At 39.5% G+C, this 16,026-nt stretch overlaps 1 protein-coding gene across 1 annotated transcript in view; it reads left to right on the top strand.

The window, feature by feature from the left end:
• The window catches only part of LOC102471583 (transient receptor potential cation channel subfamily M member 6), a 207,034-nt gene that overhangs the window by 85,692 nt on the left and 105,316 nt on the right, over positions 1-16,026 (top strand). The window contains exon 18 of the mRNA XM_006155328.2: positions 13,767-13,913. Within this exon, the coding sequence (XP_006155390.1) occupies positions 13,767-13,913 (147 nt within the window). The remainder of the gene's footprint in view (positions 1-13,766; positions 13,914-16,026) is intronic.

The following is a 16,026-nucleotide window of genomic DNA, read 5'->3' on the forward strand; positions in this document are numbered from 1 at the left end:
TCGTCTTTCCCGATTGGGATGCCTTTTATTTCCTTCTTTTTTCTGATCACATTGACTAGAACTTCCAGTAGTATATTGAATAGGAGCGGAGACAGTGGGCAGCCTTGTTTTGTACCCATTTTTAGTGAAAAACTTTTCCCCGTTCAGTATAATGTTAGCTGTAGGTTTTTCATAAATGACTTCTACTATGCTGAGAAACGGTCCTTCTATGCAAATTTTACTGAGAATCTTGATCATAAAGACATGTTTTATTGGGAACCAGCAGTTAGCGTAATGGCTATGTCGCTGGACTCCCACGTAGTCGACCGGGACCCGGTGGCTTAAAACTCACGCCGGGCGCGTGTGCGTGCGTGCCCAAGATCCCGAGAGGAGAATGGAGGAGAAGGGATTGCGGCGTGACCATCCCCCCTGGGGGGTGATTTCTCGCTTTCTGTCTCTATGTCTCTCTCTGTCTGTCTGGCGAGCGCACGCGCCCTACAGTGAAAATCTCTCAAAAAAAAAAAAAAAAGACATGTTTTATTTTGTCGAATGCTTTTACTGCATTGATTGAAGTGATCGTATGGTTTGTACCTTTCTTTGTGTTAATGTGGTGTTTTACATTTATGGTTTTGCATTTGTTGAACCGCCCTTGCATCCCTGGAATAAAGCCTACCTGATCATGATGAATAACCTTTTTTATATGCTGTTGAATACAGTTAGTAAGTATCTTGTTGAGAATTTTTGCATCTATATTCATCAGGGATATAGGTCTGTAGTTTTTCTTTTTTGTCACATCCTTATTCGTTTTGGGAATGAGGGTAATGGAGGCTTCATAAAATTAATTTGAAAGGGTTCCTTCCTTTTGGATCTCTAGAAATTGTGAGTAGAATGGGGGTTACCTCTTCTTTAAAAATGTTGTAAAATTCAACAGTGAAGCCATTGGGGCCTGGAGTTTTCTTTCTTGGGAGGGTATTTATTACTGATGCAATTTCATTGCTTGTTATAGGTCTTATTGAGTGAATCTTGGTAGATTATATGTGTCCAGGAATTTGTCCATCTCATCCAGATTTTCTTCTTTGTTGGCATAGAGTCACTCACAGTATCCTCTAATGTTTTGTACTTCCGTTACATTTGTTGTAATGATTTGTTGTGAATTTGACTTATCTGGTTCCTTTCTTTTTTCTTAATTAGTCTGGCTAATGGTGTGTCAATCTTGTTTATCTTTTCAAAGAACCAGCTTTTGCTTTCATTTATTTTCCATATAGTTAGCTTATTTTCTATTTCATATATTTCTGCTTGAATCTTTATTATTTCTTTTCTCCCTGCATATTTTGGATTTTTTTGGTCCTTTTTCCAATTCTATGAGGCATGGTGTTAGGTTTTCCTTTTGCCACCTTTCCACCTTTTTCTTGTGTGCACTGATTGCTCTGAACTTCCCTCTTCTGACTGCTTTTGCAGTATCTCAGAGATTATGGAAACTCGTGTACTCATTATCATTAGTTTCCATGAATCTTTTGGTTTCTGTCTTAATCTCTGCAGTAGTCATGGAGTCATTCAGAAGTAGGTTATTTAGTTTCCATGTATTTGTATATTTTCGAGGGCTTTTCCTGAGATTAATATCAAGTTTAATTTCATCATGGTCGGAGAAGATGCTGGATTTAGTTTCTATGCCTTTGAATCTGTAAAGGCTGGTTTTGTGCCCTATCATGTGATCAGTCTTTGAGAAAGTACCATGCAGGGCTGAGAAAAATGTATATTTTGAGTTTTTTGGGTGAAAAGTTTTATAGATATTCATCAAGTCCATCTGACTTATGGTATCATTTAGGTCCTGAATCTCTTTGCTTATTTCTTGTCTCTTTGACCTGTCTAAAGGAGATAATGGGGTGTTGAGATCTCCAACAATTAAATTATAGTGTTACAGTCTATTTCTTCTTTTAGATCTAGCAGTCTTTCCTTTACATATTGGGGTGCTCCTGAGTTCAGTTCATAGATATTTATAATTGTTATATCTTTTTGATGAACTAGCCCTTTTACTACAATATAATGTCCTTCTTTGTCTTGTCTTATGGTTTTTGTCTTAAAAACTATTTTGTCTGAAATCAGTATAGCTACTCCCGCTCTTTTTTGGTTGCCATTTGCATGGAATACCTTTTTCCAGCCCTTTACTTTTAGTCTATGTATGTCTTTATCAATGAGGTGGGTTTCTTGTAGGCAGCAAATGGAGGGTTTCTGATTTTTAATCCATTCAGCCAGTCTGTGTCTCTTGATAGGAGAATTTAATCCATCGACATTCAATGCTATTACTGGTTTTTCCAGACTTGTCCCTACCATTAAGTTGGCCATATTCCTGGTTGTTTTCTTTTCTGTTATTGCTGTCTGTGCCTCTCTTTAGTTTTCTTGGTATAGTACTCCTTTCAGAATTTTTTGAAGAGCTTGTTTGGAATGAGTACATTCTATCAGGTTTTGTTTATCTGAGTACATTTTTATTTTCTTTTCTCGTATGAAGAATAATCTTGCTGGGCATAGTATTCTTGGTTGAAATTGTTTTTCATTTAACACTTTGAATACATTTCCGCATTCTTCTCTTTGTTGCATTGTTTCTGATGAGAGGTCTGGTATTATTCTGATGGGATAGCCTTTGTTAGTGATTTGACATTTCTTTCTTGCCAATCTTAGTATCTTGTCTTGGTCTGTCATTTTGGTCAATCTAACTATAATGTGGCATGGAGATGATCTTCTTGGATTGATTCCACTTGGGGTTTTTTGTATTTCTTGAGTCTAGATGTTTGAGTGCCTCTCTAGACTTGGAAAGTTTTCTTCCAGGATTCCGTGCAATAGATTATCAAATGCCCTTATTAGTTTCTTCACCTTCCGAGATACCAATTATTCATATATTTGGGCATTTCATGGTATCTGGTATTTCTTGTATATTATCCTCAGTTTTCTTAGTATTTGTGGTAATTTTTTCTAGGTGATTGGTTTTGTCTTCTACTTCTGAAACTCGATCCTCTGCGAGGTCTAAAGTGCTTTTGATACTTTCGAGGGAGGTTTTAATTTCCTGTATTACAACCTTCATGTCTAACAGTTCCTTTTGATTCTTTTTTATGGTGTCCAATTCTTCTTTCATATTTGTGGAAGGACTTCCTCATCTCTTGGAGCTCAATGTCTCTTTTCTTTTGCATCAATTTTATTATCAATTAGAATTTTATTACCGTAAATACTCTAAATTCTTTTTCTGAGGTTTTGGTAATACACTCTAAATTTCTCTACTTGGAGACAGGTTACATTGTTCCCTTGGTGGAGAAGTACTACTTGATTCTCTCATCCTTGAGGCTGTTTTTCGATTTTTAGTCATTTGGTAATTTATTCACTTCTGGTCAATTTGTTCGAGAGGAATTCTGTGGCTGTGAACTCGTGTGTTTCCCCCACTGTGAAATAACTCGGTTCTATTTTCTCCCTTCTACTAAGTCCTCAAATGCGGGAATCACAGGGGGAGTTTTGTATTCAGATTTATGAAGGAGAATTTCACTATTTTTGTAACCACTATAGTGATGTGCAAAGAATTCTCTAAAACTCACAATACTCAGATGGTTAGCTACTATGCACCTAATCATCTCTAGGCAGAGGGTAAGGGCTGAGAAGTAAAACAGCAAAGTAGGGTAAAGAAAATGTAGCAAATAGGGACCAGCAGTTAGCATAATGGCTATGTTGCTGGACTCTCACATAGTTGACCGCGGTTCGCGTCCTGGATCCGGTGGCTTAAAACTCACGCTGGGCGCGTGTGCGTGCATGCCCAAGATCTTGAGAGGAGAATGGAGGAGAAGGGATTGCGGTGTGGCCATCCCCCCTGGGGGGTGATTTCTTACTTCCAGTCTCTCTGTCTCTGTCTGTCTGGCGAGCGCACGCACCCTATAGCAAAAACCTCTCCAAAAAAAAAAAAAAAAGGAAAGAAAATGTAGCAAATAGAAATAGGAAGAGAAAGCAAAGAAAAAAGAAGAAAAGTACTAGAAGAAAAAGAGGAGAAAAAGAAAAAAATTAGTTTGCAAAAAATGAAATTGGGATGAAAATGGAAAACCAGAGGGGAGCAAAAGGGAGCAAAACAGCCTTCCTACTTGGCTAGTGCTGGGATTGGGAGGGGAACACTGGCTGGGGGAGTCTTCACAGCCCTGAAGTTGAACCCAGAGGCTCAAAACAGGCAAAGGTGGAGATGGCTAGCAGCTTTCTGTCCAAGGTGAGAAAAAAGACAGAGATTAACAAGAGAAAAGCCTGAGGAGGGCAGAGAGCTATTATTTCAAAAAGAGAGAAAAAAGTTAGAAGGGACAGAGGAGAGCAAAAGGGAGCAAAGCAGCCTTCCTACCTGGCTAGCACTGGGACTGGGTGGGGGACACTGGCTGGGGGAGACCTCACAGCCCTGAAGTTGAACCTAGAGGCCCAAAACAGGCAAAAGTGGAGATGGCTAGCAACTTCTGTCCTAGGTGAGAAAAAAAAGACAGAGATTAACAAGAGAAAAGCCCAAGGTGGGGAGAGAGCTGTTTTTTCAAAAAGAGAATAAAAGTTAGAAAGGACAGGGGAGAGCAAGAGCGAACAAAGTAGCCTTTTTACCTGGTTAGCACTAGCACTTTATCTAGGAGGGAGACACTGGCTGGGGGAGACTTCACAGTGGTGAAGTTGACAAGGTTTCTTGTTTTTGTATCATTGAGTCAATCTGTGACTTTTAGTTGTGTGAATTTAATCCATTGACATTCAGTCTTATTGATAATGTGTGGACTTACTCTTGCCACCTTTTTTTTTTTTTCCTAATTGTTTTGTATTTTTTTACTTTTATTTATCTCTCTCTTTAGTTTTCTTGGTGTACTATTTCTTTAAGTATTTCCTGAAGAGCTGGTCTAGTTTTGGTGAATTTTTTTCAGCTTCTGTCTGAGAATGGTTTTATTTCTCACTGGATAAACTTGCCAGATATAGTTCTCTTGGCCGAAATAGTTTTTCTTTCAGAATTTTAAATATGTCTTTCCATTCTTTCATTGCCTGCATTGTTTCAGTTGAGAGGTCAGATGTTAGTCTAATAGGGTACTTTGTAAGTAACTTAGAAGTTCTGTCTTCCATTTTTTTAGAATATTTTCTTTATCTTTGATTTTTTTTTTGGGGGGGGGCAGAGTTTTTTTCTATAGGGCGCGTGCGCTCACCAGAAAGACAGAGAGACAGAGAGACAGAAAGCGAAAAATGACCCCCCAGGGGGAATAGCCATGCTGCAGTCCCTTCTCCTCCATTCTCCTCTCAGGATCCTGGGCATGCACTCACACACACCCAGTGTGAGCTTAAGCCACCAGGTCCGGGACTTGAATCATGGTTTACTACATGGGAGTCCAGTGACATAGCCATTACGCCAATTGCTAGGTCCCTATCTTTGATTTTTTTTTTTTTTTTTAAATCAGTTTGGCTATGGTAAGCCTTGGAGAGGATCTTCTTATGTTAGATCTACTTGGTGTCCTTCCTGGATTTAGATGTGTGTATGCTTCTCTACATTTGAAAACTTTTCAGCTAATATATCTTGAAAGCTGTTTTCTATGCCTTTAACTGTCTCTTCACTTCCTAGAATGCCTATTATGCAGCTAGTAAGCCTTTTAATGGTATCTAGGGTTATCCTTATTTTTAATGGTTATTCCTTCATTCTTTTCAGTTACTTGGACTGAATTGGAGATTTTGACATTAATGGCAGAGCTTCTTTCTTTTGTGTGGTGTAATCTGGTGTTAGTACTTTCGAGGGTGGTTTTGAGTTCTTGCATTGTATTCTTTATCTCCAGAAGTTCTGTTTGATTCTTTTTCAGGGTGTCTATCTCTTTATGTATTTCCTCCTTCAAATCATAAAAGGATTTTCTCATCTCCTGGAATTGGTTGTCTGTTTTCACTTGCATATTATTGAGTTTGGTACAGTGATTATTCTGAATTCTTTTTCTGACATTTCTGTGATCTCTTGTGTTTTATCTATTATTGGTGAAGAGTTATTCTGTATCTTTGTTGGGGGTAAGTATTTCCTGTTTTTTTCATATTTCTTGGAACTCTGCTTTGATTTTAGCCATCTGGTGATATACTCACTTCCTCCTATTTCTTTAGGGTAGGTATCTGTAGCTTTGTGGTCATGTACTTCCCTGTGATGCGTGTTAGCTCTGGGCCAATTTCCCTCTTCTACTCTGGGTGGTATGAGGTTTTGGGTTTGGATTCTCAGAGGGAAGTTTCTCTAATTTTTTAGCTTGTAGGGGTAGCATTTAGGAGGAAAAATTTCTTCCAAAGACTCATTTTTCAGGTATTTGGTTTCTGTATACCCAAACCTCCCTGTTCCCAATGTGGCTGGAGGCTGAGCTGGATAGGTGGAACAGAAGGTGGTTGGTCTAATTCATGTGTTGTGTGCATGGGCCAGAGCAGCCTGTCATAGTGGAGCCAGCAGGTGGTGTGGTGGTTAAGGGACTGGACTCCCACATGGCTGATAGTCATTCAAGTCCTGGACCTATTGCAGACTGGGCAGGAGGGAGTCTTTGATGATCATCCCAGCTAGGTGGACTTTGCTTCCCTGTTTCCCCTTCTAATTCCTGTTGGCAGTTTCTAACAGACAATAGTAAATAGTACTTTGCAAGTGTATGTAACTGCACTTTTGGCATCCCACCAGCAGTCATTTTCAAAGAAAAACTCCTAGAGAAAAAATTCCTTTCTTGAATGAAAATTGTGATTTTTAACATTAGAAAATGTTGTAAGTTCTTCCAGTTCCCTTGAAACATTAAGTTTTGTTGTAATATAGAGTCCTCCTTATAGCAGTTGCCCACCAGAGTGATTTGGACATGGCCATATTACGTTATTAAGTCAAAAAAATACTTAGTGGCCCCCTATGCCTGAGAAGGTACAAGACTTTCAGGACCATTGCATTAACTAAGGCAGATGTGGCATCTGCCACCATGGTACTTGTCATCAGATGGAGTATCCATGATGTCTCACCATTATTCAATTTAAAACTTTTTTTTTTTTTTTGGAAAAAGTGTTCCAAATCTGTTTTATTAAGAATGACTGGGTTGGCAAGTGGTGTAGTGGTTAAGGCCCTGGACTCCAACATGGCCAATCACAGTTGTAGTCCCAGACCTGGTGGCTTGAAACTCACGCCAGGCATGCATGAGTGCATGCCCAAAATCCTGAGAGGAGAACGGAGGAGAAAGTACAATGGCAAGGCCATCCTTTCTGGGAGGTTACTTCTCATTTTTTCTCTCTCCATCTCTCTCTGTCTCTCTGGTGAGTGCATGGGTTCTATAGCAAGAATATCTAAAAAAAAAAAAAAGAAGAAAGAAAGAAAGAAAAAGAAAAGAAAGAAGAATGACATAGTGGAGCCAGCAGGTGATGTGGTGGTTAAGGCAATGGACTCCCACATGGCTGATAGTCATTTCAGTCCTGGACCCAGCAGCTTGAAAGTCTCACTGGGTGTGTGTGCATGCATGCCCAAAAGTCCCGGGAGGAGAATGGAAGAAGAAAGAATTGTGCCATGACCCTTCCTCCCTGGGGTTTGATTTCTCACTTTCCTTCTCTTTGTCTCTCTCCAGAAAAATCTAGAAAAAAAAAAAAAAGACTAATTGTAAAAACATTTCATTCATCTTTGAATTTAACTTAAGCAACAATTATTGACTAGCTGCTTTGTTTTTAGAGTTTTGCCATGCAGAGGGTGGGGGATAGAGGCAGCACTTCTGTGGGATATGGAAGATTTCATAATACTAATTTAGTAAATGGGATTGATCAGTTTAGGAACATAATTTATGTGTGGTATTGTAGGAGAAAACTGAAGGTAGGTGCCTTTTTAGAGTGAGTGATAATGAATATAATGAAGGCACTTTTGGTAATAGGATTAGGAAGACCATTATACATAAGCTGAAACTGTCTAGAATTAAATATTGCACTTGTTTTATGAGATTTTATAAAACTCCTATTGAAATTTCTATAGGCAAAATGAATTAACCATGAAAAGTATAAGAGTTTCTAGCTGCTAACCTATTGAAAACATGGCCTTTAATGACATGACCTTTCTTACAAATAAATTTTAGAGAAATGACTGAATGGGTTAATCAGCACCAGAAGACTTTTACGAGGGGTTACTACTAGGTGGCAGTTAGGGATTGGTGACAGCTTTATGATTGGGGTGATATTTGGTCTGTGATCTGGGGATATGGAGAGGGAAAGTAGAAATTCATGGGAAGGAAGATAGTAAGTAGGGCCACAGAGGTGGGAATTAGCAGAGCATTTGCAAAACATCACAAGGGATATGGTTTGGCTGGAGTCTAGATTGGGGGTCTATGGAACAGGCATGGAGGATTTCCAAGTTTGGGTTGCAAAGTAGATTAAAGCAAAATCATGGTGGTTTTTGTATGTCCTATGGTGGGATTTGGTTTTTATTTTGTAGGTGATGGAGAACCAAACAACATGTATGACCAGAATAGCAAGATGATCTGACTGTTAGGTTTATAAGATGGTTTATGAAGAAGACAGAATGGAAATAGTGAGAATGTAGGCCACTGTAGCCATCCAGGTGAGAAGTATAAGGGCTTCAGACCGAGTCAGTGGCAATGGAAAAGGAGAGGAAAAGCCCAGTTTTAAAAGAAGAGTCAAATAGGGTTTGAACATGATGTATGGATGAGAGGGAGATAGCAAATATGACCAAAGGGTTGATGGGTAAAACAAAGCCATTTTGAATGGAAACAGGGAAGATTTGAAAAGCAGTGGGTGTGAAAGAGGAAAATGAGCTTAGTCTTAGACATGTTAATAAATTATCAAGAAGACATATTGAGAAAGTTGAGGGGACCAGCAGTTAGTGTAATGGCTTTATGTCACGGGACTTCCATGTAGTTGACCACAGTTTGAGTCCTGGACCTGATGGCTTAAACTCACGCCAGGTGTGTGTGCATGCATGCGTGCTCAAGATCCCGAGAGGAGAATGGAAGAGAAGGGATTGCAGTGTGGCCATCTTCCCAGGGGGATGATTTTTGCTTTCTGTCTCTCTGTGTCTTTCTGGCAAGCACACACACACTCTAGCAAAAACCTCTCCAAAAAAAAAAAAAAGTTGAGTATTAAAATCTATTTTATCAGAGCATCATTAAGTAGTAAAGATGACTATAATTCGTTTGAAAATAGGCATGAAGTGTGTGCATGCATGCGTGCTCAAGATCCTGAGAGGAGAATGGAAGAGAAGGGATTGCAGTGTGGCCATCTTCCCAGGGGGATGATTTTTGCTTTCTGTCTCTCTGTGTCTTTCTGGCAAGCACACACACACTCTAGCAAAAACCTCTCCAAAAAAAAAAAAAGTTGAGTATTAAAATCTATTTTATCAGAGCATCATTAAGTAGGAAAGATGACTATAATTCGTTTGAAAATAGGCATGAATAGAGTTAGTTGTTGAAGTTATCATTTTGTCCTTTGTAACTGGTAGTATCTGATTTTGCTAGAGGGCAGAGAGAGAGACAGAGAAACATTGGAATTGACTAAAAGTTAGCTAAGTAAAATATTTTTAACTTTACCTTGTTCTAAAGCAGAAAAAAAGTTATTAATCTGAATTTATATTCCCACATTATCTTCATCATAGCTGTTGATGAATTTGAATCCAATTCAGAGGTGGGTTTAAGCAGCACTTTATATTCCATAATAAACTGTCAAGAGTAATTAAGGGGCCAGCAGGTCATGTGGTGGTTAAAGTCACTTGACTCCCACATGGCCGACCGCAGTTCTAGTCCCAGACCTGGTGGCTTGCTTTCTCACTTTCCTTTTCTCTCTCTCTGTCTCACTCTGTCCTTCTCTGGTCATATTTAAATAAATAAAATTAAGTAATTCTTTTAAAAAAAGGGTAATTAAGAACTAATGAAATACTCCTATAAAAATCAGTAACACAAGTTACTTAATAACAAAGTTATTACTGAAATTATTCTCCAAGGTCTTTCTGAAGTCGTATCGGCATCATAAAGATCTAAGTAAATTATAACTTTTCTAATTGGTTTTAAGCCATTTTAGCTGTAGACTGGTTCAAATCCTGTCAGCAACTGGGTCAGTTCCTGTATCTCTAAATCTCCACCCCCAACCCCACTGCTCACAGTGAAGTAAATGACTGAATAATCAATCAGGTATTCAAGATAGTCCATCTCGATGCCTATGGACTCAAAAAATCACATTTTCCTTCATTATAAACACAATTCTAGCAAAGTTTGGGTCATTACTCGGCTTGAAATCTTGGTACTCTTGCGAACCTGACACTAAGGGAAGAGCTTTTATGGTAAGAAATGGACTAGTTTGAGAAGCAGCAGAGAATCTTTCTTTCTTTCTTTTTTTTTTTTTTGAGAAGTTTTTGCTATAGGGCCCATGCGCTCACCAGAAAGAGAGAGACAGAGAGACAGAAAGCGAGAAATCACCCCCCAGGGGGATGACCATGCCACAATCCCTTCTCTTCCATTCTCCTCTCGGGATCTTGGGCATGCATGCACATGTGCCTGGCGTGAGTTTAAGCCACTGGGCCCAGGTCTTGAACCGTGGTTGACTACATGGGAGTCCAGCGACATAGCCATTATGCTAACTGCTGTTCCCAAGTATCTTTCTTTCTTTTAAGATTCATTTTTAAAATTATAAAATGAATTCATTTCCCATGAAAAATTTAAAACCCAGATCTGCATGCGGCATGGTGGTTAAGATGCTGGACTCTTACATGGCCAATTGTGGTTTGCATCCTAGACCTGACTGCTTGCTTGCCGGGGTCCAGCCTTGGCGGGGGTGGGTTGTCTTGTCGAAAGTATCTTTCTTTCTTTTAAGATTCATTTTTAAAATTATAAAATGAATTCATTTCCCATGAAAAATTTAAAACCCAGATCTGCATGCGGCATGGTGGTTAAGATGCTGGACTCTTACATGGCCAATTGTGGTTTGCATCCTAGACCTGACTGCTTGCTTGCCGGGGTCCAGCCTTGGCGGGGGTGGGTTGTCTTGTCGAAGGTGGCCCAGGAAGGAAAGACTGAGGCCTCAGTGCCTTTTTCATGCACGTCCTCTGTCGGACACTCCCAGAGATCGCTCTCTGTAGAGTGACAACTGCTAGTAAGCAGAGTTAATTATCAGCCGATGTTCGACAGTAGCCGTCTTGCAATTACTAAAAGAAATTCTCAAGTATAGGTATGAGTTCTTATGGATCTGAATAAAGAATAATACTTATATAATTCTATAGGGATCTACATTTTTTAGAGAGGTTTTTGCTATAGGGCGCGTGTGCTCGCCAGACAGAGAGAGACAGAGAGACAGAAAGCGAGAAATCATGCCTCAGGGGAGATGGCCACTCTGCAATCCCTTCTCCTCCATTCTCCTCTTGGGATCTTGGGCACGCATGCACACATACCTGGCGTGAGTTTTAAGCTACCGGGTCCGGGACGCGAACCGCGGTCGACTATGTGGGAGTCCAGCGACATAGCCATTGTGCTAACTGCTGGTCCTCTATAGGGGTCTAAAATTTAATTAGAGGAATCCTAATATATCTATTTTAAAGGGATGACCCTACTGTTTACTTGGTGAGAATAAGGGGATACTTTAAACAGCTTCTCCAACTAGCAGTACTGGTTTTTCTTAAGTCAAAAGTAAAATGACTAACAAGTTAATGAAAAACTTTAAAGTGGATTTATGGTACCTAAGTGTTTTGTTGTGGATTCACTTGTAGCCTATGGCACCACTGTTATGTATTTTGTTAGAACATTAGTTACCATGGGGCGAGAGTGTCCTGGGCCAGTTTTGGCCTAATCCTATTGTATGTAATAAGGTTATTTATATTAAATGTGGTCAGGGCAAAAGGGAGCAGTTGGGGGACTTTTGGGAAATCTTACCACATACTCAAGATGTATGAGAAAGCTATGTAATTCTTTTATAGTAGTATATCAGGGAGTCAGAGGGGGGGGTCACTTCCCAGCAAGGCTACTACAGTCTCTGGAGCATATAACAAGCGGCCTTGCCAACATGCTGAGTCGACCCAAGCTTGCTCATAGGTCGGGGGTGGGGAGGGGGTGTACAGCAGCGGCCTTGTCAACATGCTGAGCCGACCAAGGCTGTGCTCAAAGGTTGAAGGCTCAAACAGATCCTGGGGCCCCACTGGGTCGGACTCCTCCACTTGCTTTCTCACTTTCCCTTTCTCTCTCTCTAGTCTAATTAAAATATTAATAATAATAATGATAAAATTACATAAATAAATAATTCTTTAGAAAAATTTAAAACCACACAGGCATATATAAGCTAAGGTGACATCTCTTTTGTTTCCTTTTTTAACATCCTATATTCCTGCTTCTCAAAAGTAACTGGCTACAAGTGCTCCTTCCTTTTCTTTTCATTTCTTTTCTCTTTTGAAGGCCTGCTCTGCTGGGCATTGTATAGTCACATTCAGTGCTTTCTGTTCTGCCACATAGACAGTCATTGCTCTTCATCTAGAAGGATTCACCCCTTTGGGCTGACTCACAACTTTTGAGAATTTGATGAGAGAGTTGATTCTTTCCTGAGAAAAATGCATGTACAATGCAAATACTTACATATGTTTGTAGGATGTTCAGATAACTCCAGACACCCTGAGAATGCTGCACTCCGGGAAAAGAGACCTCTTTTAGAAATAAGTGGAGAAGCTAGGGGCCAGCAGGTGTCATGGTAGTTAAGGCACTGGATTCCCACATGGCAAACCGCAGTTTGAGTCCCAGACCTGGAAGTTTGTTTTCTCACTGCCCTCCCACCCCCCCATCTCCCTCTGGTCAGATTAAAAAAATAATAATAAATAATGTTAAATAATTTTTTTTTAAAAAAGAAAGAAAAAGAAAGAAGTTCAGAAGCTATCAATGTCCAGAATTCTAAGCTAATACTGTTCCAGACTTTCCTGTGACTTGGAAAAGATGCACCTGCTGCATATTCATTCTGTCCTCCTGTACTAAGGAATGACTAGAGCATCCCCTGTTGATTTCACAGGGATGTTAGTAATATTCTTAGGTTCCAAGATTATTGCTAATGGAAATTAAGCTGAACAGGAATGGGGCCCATTTTTAAATCTTTGGGAGTACTTTTTTTTTGTTTTGTTTTAAGAATTATTTAATTTAATTAATTAATTTTTTTGAGAAGTTTTTCGCTATAGGGCGCATGCGCTCACCAGACAGACAGAGAGAGACATAGAGACAGAAAGCGAGAAATCACTCCCCATGGGGGATGGTCACGCCACAATCCCTTCTCCTCCATTCTCCTCTCAGGATCTTGGGCACACACGCACACGGGCCTGGCGTGAGTTTTAAGCCACTGTGTCTGGGCCGCGAACCGCGGTTGACTATGTGGGAGTCCAGCGACATAGCCATTATGCTAACTGCTGGTTCCCCAATTAATTTATTTTTAATTTGACCAGAGAGGGACAGAGCAGAGTGAGGGGAGGAGGGAATGAGAAAGCAAGCCACCAGGTCTGGGACTCCAACTGTGGTCGGCCATGTGGGAACTCAGTGCCTTTAACCACCATGCCACCTGCTAGCCCCTGGAAGTACTTTTATCCTGTGTTTGATTTGTGGATATGCAGCTTGCATTTTAGAAATACCTTGTTTTCCTCAATTAGTCAATGTTTTATATAATTCATGTGATTTTTCTCTCCCTTTATGTGTAAGATTGCAATTTGGCAAGTGGGTTGCCCAATTAATTTGTAAAACATCATTTATTATGGTCTGTGAATGTCTACCCCTGTCAATATTTTAGTTAAGCTGCCTTACAAAAAATGATGTTTGTTTATTTTACAGAAGGACTGTGATTTGGAAAGGGGCCCTGATGAAAAACTGGATGAGAATCAGCACTTTGATTTAACTAGTGGGCCCAAAAGCCTTCCATGGACCAGGAAGTTCTATGAATTCTACAGTGCTCCCATTGTCAAGTTTTGGTTTTATACGGTTGGTCTCATTACAACAATATGTTTTGTATTAAGGATGATTAACACTAATGTTAACGTTGATAATGATATGTCTGGTTTGCTAGTTTGTAACATAAATATAGACAGGTCATAAAAAGAGTGAAGGGATGACCCAAAAAGCAGGAAAGAACACTAAAAGAAGGTCAGGAAAGGTTGAATGGGGCTGGCCTACCTTGGAAATTTGACAACAAGCCTTTTCCTTTTCTTGAGTGCTTAGAGTCAGCATAGCTGCTACTGAGAGCATTTGAGGGTTCGTAAAACAATAAAATTAACAGCAGTGTTTGTAGAATTATGTGATAAGTGAATGTATTCTTTTCCTAACTTGGTCAAGAAAACCAGTAGTCAAATCCATTTTTTCTTTGTGGGAATAATATGCAGACAAGAATAAGCAAGTGTTTGTTTTTGTCTTCAATATCATAAATGTATAGAGGGTAATAGAAACGTATGGCTAGTAGAGATACAAAGAAAGCATGAACTGTACTGTAAATATATTGAGTGCCTTCCATATTTATTTAGTAGCATTTATTTTTCTAATGCTTATCTGTACTTAAATCCCTCTTGACCAAGGTTTTATATTTCTAAAATATGTGAAGTATGACTATGAAGTACGTTTATCTAAATATGTTATGTTTACACATACTCACTTGGCCAACCACACCTTCGTTTAATATACTTATCAAGTTAGTACATAGCTCTGAATGACTTGTATCTGTTTTCAGTAAATCTCCCTTCAAATTAGGACATTTAACCACATTGGTGAATAGGGAACAAAATATTCAAGAGATTTTGGTAGGCGCTCTGAAGGAATTTTAACCGTAGTCACATCATTGGGAAAAGAGGATTCAAATGTTTCTCTCGTTAGAAATTTCTAGCTCAGAAGCTTCTAGAGGCAGGAGCAAAGCTAAGAAATGGACCAGACCAGCCAGATCTGCCCACCATATCAGATGGCAATTTTTCTTTTTAGAATTGTGTATTTAACTTTATTTGTCATTATTATTTTAAAATTTTCTGTAGAGCACATGCACTCACCAAAGAGAGACAGAGAAAGAGATAGGGAAAGTGAGAAAGCAAGCCACCAGGTCTGGGACCTGAACCGTGGTTCGCTATGTGGGAGTCTAGCACCTTACCCACCATGCCACCTGCTGGTCCTGAGCACAGGCATTTTAATTTTGGCTGTCACATTGCTAGACTATGGTATGCATTTTATAGAAGGAGTTTCTTGCTATAAATATTTTCATGAAAAAGTTAAAATGCAGTCATTTTTGTATCAAATTTTTAAGAACTGGAAAGAAGGGGCCAGCAGATGTGTAGAGGTTAAGGTACTGGACTCCCACGTGGTCTATTGCAGTTTGAGTCCTGGACCCAGTGGCTTGAAACTCATGCCAGTCATGTGTGCACGCGTACTAAAATCTTGAAGGAGAATGGAGGAGAAAGGATTGCATAGTGGCCATCCCCCTGCGGGGGGGCAATATCTCACTTTTTGTCTCTCTGGCAAGCACACACATCCTGTAGCAAAAATCTCTTAAAAAAAAAAAAAAGAACTGGAATGAAACAAAAAGGGTTAGACACACTATCACCAATATCTAGAATATTTCAGTGCCACTTAATTTTACCTACATGTAAATTATTTGGTTGCTTGTAGCCATTGTGCACATAGTCTTAAAACAGCTGTTAGGAACTCGGCTCTCTCCGAGCAGCTTATGGTTGGGTAGGGAGGCTCTGTATGTAAATGGTTCTAAGATAAGGCAGAGAATAATGAAAAATAAAACTGAAAGAAATGCAGACAAATGACGGTTCTAATAAGAATAAAAGTTAAGGAGTCAGTTTTCTGGTCACTGTGAAGCCTGTGACAAAAATGTATAAAAGCAACAACAAAAAGACTGCTTCATAGAATCAGTTTAATTAAATTATGTCCCTAAGGAGTCATCAAAAATTCTCAGACTTTGGAAGAAGATTCCTCATGACTCCTGCAAACTAGTCAGTTCAGGGAAAAAGAGAAATTAAGATTTTCTACTGATAATTCAGCCTCCAGCAAACAAGCTGGTGTGATAGGGAGCCCCTATGGCCCTTTATCTCTGTCTCTGTGTCTCGGT

Source organism: Tupaia chinensis, unplaced genomic scaffold, assembly GCF_000334495.1.
Source record: "Tupaia chinensis unplaced genomic scaffold, TupChi_1.0 Scaffold000447_1, whole genome shotgun sequence".
Classification (NCBI taxonomy): Eukaryota; Metazoa; Chordata; class Mammalia; order Scandentia; family Tupaiidae; genus Tupaia; species Tupaia belangeri.